The sequence below is a fragment of the Patiria miniata genome, unplaced genomic scaffold, assembly GCF_015706575.1.
Source record: "Patiria miniata isolate m_02_andy unplaced genomic scaffold, ASM1570657v1 HiC_scaffold_3, whole genome shotgun sequence".
In the NCBI taxonomy this organism is placed as follows: domain Eukaryota; kingdom Metazoa; phylum Echinodermata; class Asteroidea; order Valvatida; family Asterinidae; genus Patiria; species Patiria miniata.
Window position 1 is genome coordinate 40574388 of NW_024037069.1, and position 6536 is coordinate 40580923.

A 6536-nucleotide genomic window follows, 5' to 3' on the forward strand; every position below is an offset into this window, starting at 1 on the left:
GGTTCAAAAAGGCTAGCATCTAAACTATGGCCTCCAAGTAGAATTTCCTGCTACGGCCAACAGGACTTAGTAGCACTGCACTATTACCTTACAGAGTCTGGTATTAAACTAAACTGGACAACCTTCAGAATCGAGTGCAATTCATGTGCCGACCTGCGAGTTCTTGGAGATATTTTTCGATGTTGCAAAAGTGACATTCGGAGTATGACCATCGATTGTGTCCTGCGGGATCAATCTAATGAGATGTTGCGGCTACTTGTGGAAACACTTCAAGCAGCGGATAGGGCATTGCTAAACAAGAAATTGTTAGGTATTGAGGTTGGTATTCGTGATGGTGAAAATGTTGATGCTAACCGTCTAGCAGAGTGCATTTCCCATTTACCAAATCAATTATGGACGGTCCATGTATCCTACATATCGCATGATGACACCTGCGCATTAGCGGATGCACTGAAAGGATGTAAGTTACACGGTTTACATGTATCTCGCGTCAACATGCACAGTCACGTTGCTAGATTGGGTCCTCTTGTTACACCATCCTTGAGGACCTTGGAGTTAAGTTTCTGTGGACTGGATGATACTGACGTTGAGGGCGTTGTCAGCCTCCTCCCTAACGGGCATGGTTTGACCGGAATTTTTCTTGATAAAAATGCATTCAGTTTGAAGGCAGTGAAGACACTAGCAGGTCATTTTCGGGCTCTTTCTAACCTGACCTGTTTGGTATTTGGAGTCTTTGATGATGATGTCGAGCAAGTATTGGAGCAATATCTTCCACAACTGAAACACAATTCTGAAAAAAGTATGGAGGGTAATTTTGTCTGCAACTCATATCAGAAGGTACAACAGCTCAAACAAAATCTTGGCGGGGCTGATCTGTCCGAAGGGATATATATACACTACACCATGTCGGAGCGCTGGAGAGAAGAGCTAGAGCTGCTTGAGGAAACATTCGGATCATTAGACGAACGGCTCCTCGGTCAAATGGAGCTCATATTAACGGTTTTTGTTCTGAGTGTCGTTGATATCGAGTGGCTTGCAGGATGCATGAGCCATCGTTACACTCATGTTGAGAGGTTAAGCCTCCGGGTGTTTTCCCTATCACCATCATATGTCACTGGCCTACTAAATGCACTGACTGAGGGATGCAATTTAAGCAGACTTGAAGTATTTGGAACCAACATGCATGGTCATGTGAGGGATTTGGCTTCACTTGTTACTCCATCCTTGGAGCGTATGACATTAAAAGACTGTGGCCTTGATGATGATGACATGACAGGCTTGACTCGCATACTTTCTGCTGCGCAGTATTTGGTATCACTGGATGTTTCACGCAACAGTTTCAGTTTGAGAGCAGTGAAGGCTCTTACTATCTATCTCCAAGGTTTTCAATACCTGCACGATTTGGAGCTTGGGAACAACGATCTCGATTGCAATCTTGTAAAACGGGTTGTTAAAGAAAATCTTCCAAATGTCAAGATACCAGTGATGTAGTGCCTTGATGCTGGGCCCTGGCCTTAAGGCTGCCTTAAGGCTGGACCTTAGGGCCTTGGCCTTGGCCTCGAGGCTTGAGGGCAAAAGCCTTGGCCTTGGCCTTGGCCTTGAGGGATCAGTGCCTTGCAATTTTGAGTCAAGGCTCTTCAAGGCCCATAGATTTTTGCATTTTCCAGATAAATCTGTTTGAAATTTTGCTGTTACCATTTTAAACGTGTTACCATGTAGGAGGGAAACACCCTATAGACTTGTGTGCTGGGCACACTTCCACTTTTATAGCATCATATTTTGTTACCATTGTAGTAGATTTGCTGCAACAATATTCTGTACACTTGTGGGACTAATGAGATGATCACTTAAATTGTGTACAATTATGGAATAGATCTGGTTGGTTGTATATATCTTCCTGATAAGTGCTAAAGATTTGCATGTATCTATTTTAGATAATGCTAAAATTTCTGACCATGTTGGCCCAGCAAATTAAAATTTCCAAAATCAGTTTCTTGGATCCCCTTTTGTTACACTTGGGAGAATTGTGCGTCAATATAAAGGTAAATCGTTATTTTGTTTTAGTTAAACCATATTCAAGAAGACCTGAACTTATGCTTTAATAGATACAATGCAGTCATAAAACAGTGTGTGCGAGCATGTTGATTGCAATTAAGACAAGTTGTTCTTCTTAATGAGCGATTCGTGATGATGTGTCATGTGACTATAATTAGTTCTATATTAGTGGTCATGTTATAAAACAGGGCCTTGGCCTTGGCCTTAGCCTTGAGGGTTAAGCCTTGGCCTTGGCCTTGAGGCTTGAGGGTCAAAGCCTTGGCCTTGGCCTTGGCCTTGAGGGTCAAAGCCTTGGCCTTGGCTTTGGCCTTGAGGGTCAAAGCCTTTGCTCCAACACTGCAAGATTCTATGAAACAAAGATCTTGACAACAACTAGCTCAAATAAAAATCACTTTTAGTTGGTTAAATGTAAGCATCCAAACGTAACAAAATCAATATGATCACCGAATCAAATCATAAATTCGAACCAAAATAGTGATTTGTTTCTGCAGAAAAAAAGCTTTACTGTAAGAAAAAACCAAGATCGAACTAGTCTACACATTATAATTACATTAATATCAGTGATAGGTATAATTACATTAATATCAGTGATTGGCACCATGAAGTAAACATTGTAAAAGTAAATATTTACTTATCGGGTTGAAGTCCAATGACCGGCTAAACACACGCAGTTTTTATCAATAGTTTCAGAGGAGCACACTTAAAATACAATTGTGCTTGTTTTTTGTATTGTTGATAAAACGGTGGTGTATCTCTCGTCTGATTGAAGCTGTTTTGGCTAGTTTATTTTGAAAGTGTTCCTTTGGGATGCAGTTTATCAGTTTTAACTATTCTGGTGTATAATAGAAATGTTTGATTTTGGACGATCTTGACACTTGTGCGGACTGTTGTGCTCTGTCCCGGCTTAATTGTCCATGGAATTGATTCCATTCATGGGATGATTGGGACGGGACCCAGTGTAGTGAGTTTGCGCGGGTGTCGAGACTGCGCTGGTTCGTCTGCACTTTGGTGCATTTTAGTCTTTAACTTTTCTTAAATGTTTTTTTGTTGTGGTGACAATTTTTAATAAACCTTTTATGAATGAATGAATGAATGAAAACTAACAGGCTTTCATACTTTGCAAAAAAAAATCTAAACATGTCTTTGACTGAACATATGAATAAGTCGGCACAAAAACTTTATGTACTATTTTTAGAGTGGAGAATGGGAAAGAAGTGGAACAAACAAGAGTAAGAATTAGAAAATGATTAATAATTTGAAATCAATAGGCAATGATAATTGCTTACATGAGGATTGATAAGGACGATGTTGAAAGCTAAAAGATGGGTAATGAACACGATGTGATGATATCACATGAATGTATTAATCGAGGTCTCTTTCATTGAAGGATTATAAAGTTTTGTGGCAAAGACAGAATGAGATTCACTAAAATTTGGTTGTAGAGTAATAATATAAAGGACCAACACAGATTGTTATTTTTATATTTTATATTTATAATTTTATATTTGGAAATAGTTAGATTTTAGAAAGCTTTCTTGTTTGATTTGTTGAAACACCAAGTGTCTTTTGGCAACACTGATCACATCTGAAGGGATGCTTGCGCAGTGCACAAAAGAACGTATCACGTGACTGCACATCCAATTTGTAAACATATATATTTTGGTCTATACATGTAGTTACTGATTCTAGATGGTTCATGTGAACCAGCTTGGAAGCAGACAATTTATCTGAAGATTATTCATCTTTGATGCCATCAACCCGTTCATGAATTTCTGTTACAGTTCATAAACCGATATGCCAGAAATCATTCAATTTTGTAGCAAATTTCCTTTTAAGAGTAAATGATCCACATGAATTCTACCAGACTGTGTTTAAACTATTAGATATGCAAGTGTGCCTAACAAATATAAATGGTTATATGTTCCTGTGTAACCTTGTTCAACTTCCAACGTTGATCTATTTTCGCTACAACTCTAGCTTTTGATGATGTGTATAATTTGGACATTTATATTCTTCTATAAATATATGCTTTTCTATTAATTTGCCAAAATATTCCCAACCGAAATAAAAGGACTGAAATTAAAGAAAAGAATTTCATTTCAATGTGTTTCATTGTAGCATTGTGTGTTTATTTGATACAGTGACAAACTGGCGCTCAGTGGTAGCTCAGTTCAAAAAGCACTAATATGCTATTTAAAAACTGTAATTTCAATGTTTTAACTACATTATAACTGTCATTGTGACATTGAAAATTTGATGTAGATCACTAATTTCATGTCAACAAGCGAAAGTCAACAAGAACCCATGATTAATGTAAAAGGGGCGGGGTTGAAGGGCCGTGACTCCACTGAATCCCAGATCATTAATCAGTTGATAACAGCTGGCAGCTAAGCTCTAAATTGAAACAACGAAGATGACCGGGGACAAATTCCAGGCTTCCTTCCATCACACAGTGGTCCGTCGGCAATTATGTTTTTACACGCCCAGCCAGCTTTCATTCTAATTGGTCTGGAGACGCCTGTGCTGGAAATAATAGAGACAACGTTTCTTTAATATGTTGGAACAACATCTAGTAGGGAGAATCCCAACTTGCACAGGGTTTGTAGTCAATACATTCTCCCTCGGGATGTAATAATGGGGATATCAAAACTCATTCCCAGTCGAATTATGAAATGATACTTATTGTATCGCTTCAGTTGTTGATAGAATATGCATGAACACCCGTCCAATACGATTGGATCTGGGTGGAAACACGTAGGCCTACCTTGTTTCGTCTTCAGATGTCACGAATGTACACGGTGCCCCCTCAAACAAAAACCCGAACCGTTAAAGCGCCCTCCTTTTCACATCTTGGTTTTAGTGCATACGTGCCATGTTTTTTTATATGTTTTATTAGGCATTATACTAACGATAATCACCATTCCCCACCCCCCCCTCCCCCGTTTTTTTTTTTTGTAAATTGCTCTTGATCTGTTATCGTGTGTTTCTTGTTTAATTGTTTTAATTTAAATCAGTGATGCAATTCGCTCTTATTGTCAACTTTGATTCACGTTTTTCTTAAGGTTTTATTATTTGGAGAGGGATCATATTCGGGATATGGAATGTGTTCTAAAAACAAAACAAGGAACGGGTTTGGATTCGCAGTTATCCCAACATGAAACCAAAACGGTCCAATCGAGATAAGTGTTTGTGGATAACATTAAAGCAATAATTCAAATGAATCAAAACAAAATCACATGCGAACAAAAGACTTTTAATAAACCATTTTGAATAGTTTGTACATCCTTTGAGGGTTCACTACAACGGTAACACTGCTTCTTGGAAACATTTCTTTGAAGACAATTTTGAACACGACAAAAGTCCCCAGTGAAATTAATTTTCAGGTGTCGTACAGCTCGTCCATTACACGCTGCAATAGTTACCATTGAGCTTCATCAGTTTCAGCGTAAGCACATTTGTTGTGCTCTGGTAGATCTGAATGGGTTCTGAATTGAATATTGTGTTCTCTACGCCTCCCCCGTCACAACACCACAGCACTGTATCTATGGTAACCGACTTGTTTACCTGTAAAAACATCGCTCTTATTGCTTTGCCTCGAGTGGGAGTCGTCATTCCAGCCACTGATTTGCTCTGTATCAAGCCTCGTCCTGGTTTCAGAGATACAGATATTTGGAATAGTCCTTAGCAACATCTTCAGTTCATCATGGCGTTTTGGTCCGAATTTATCGTCATCGTTGCTATCATTTCATCTATCAAAACTGTACTTGGCTCAGGGTTCTGTCCTTCTCGGCTCTCTGTCAAATGCCTCTCTCGGCTCATTGTGGAATGCTCTTGCCCGCCAGAGTGGCAACTGTGGGGGAACGAGTGTTATCGCATCACTCCTTTACCGCATACTAGGGATGACGCCAAGACAGCTTGCCAAGACATGGGAAGCAAGATGGCTGCTCCTCGCTCGCTGGAGGAAATGAACTTTATGGTGGAATTGGCGCAAAAGGTGGACAGTGCATACTCTGCCTGGATCGCCTGCAATGACAAAGAAATTGAAGGAACTTGGGAGTGTGACGGTCAGGAAGGTCGCAAGCCCTTCTTACTTTGGGATGATGGGCAACCAAATGATTTATTCAATCAAGATTGTGTGGCAATAAAGTCGACAAAAAACGGCAAAATGGATGACGAATACTGTTATCGCTCTCACTTGGCGTTTTGTGTTCGTCGAGCTGCCTGCACTCACGGCCTAACCCAACTCCGTCACTGATGCCTCTCTACCGACACACACGGCCGCAGTCTCAACCCAACCTGCCTCCGCGACCGCAACATCCGGGGGTTCATCACCGAGAGCGTGGCCGTCCGTGGCTCAACCGACAAGGGGCCCAGATGTCGCTCTTTCAACAATAACATATCTGCAGAAGGGAATCAGCTGAATCCAGGACACATGTCAACATAGGGCACCGGCTAGTCATGGACATTGAAGTGTGTTGGAA

At 40.3% G+C, this 6536-nt stretch overlaps 1 protein-coding gene across 1 annotated transcript; it reads left to right on the forward strand.

Annotated features, from left to right (window-relative positions):
- The first annotated feature begins 5758 nt into the window (after nt 1-5758).
- LOC119736818 (perlucin-like protein) lies at nt 5759-6310 on the forward strand. The gene has a single exon (XM_038210828.1). The coding sequence runs from the start codon at nt 5759-5761 to the stop codon at nt 6308-6310; it is 552 nt and encodes a 183-aa protein (XP_038066756.1).
- The last annotated feature ends 226 nt before the right edge of the window (nt 6311-6536 follow it).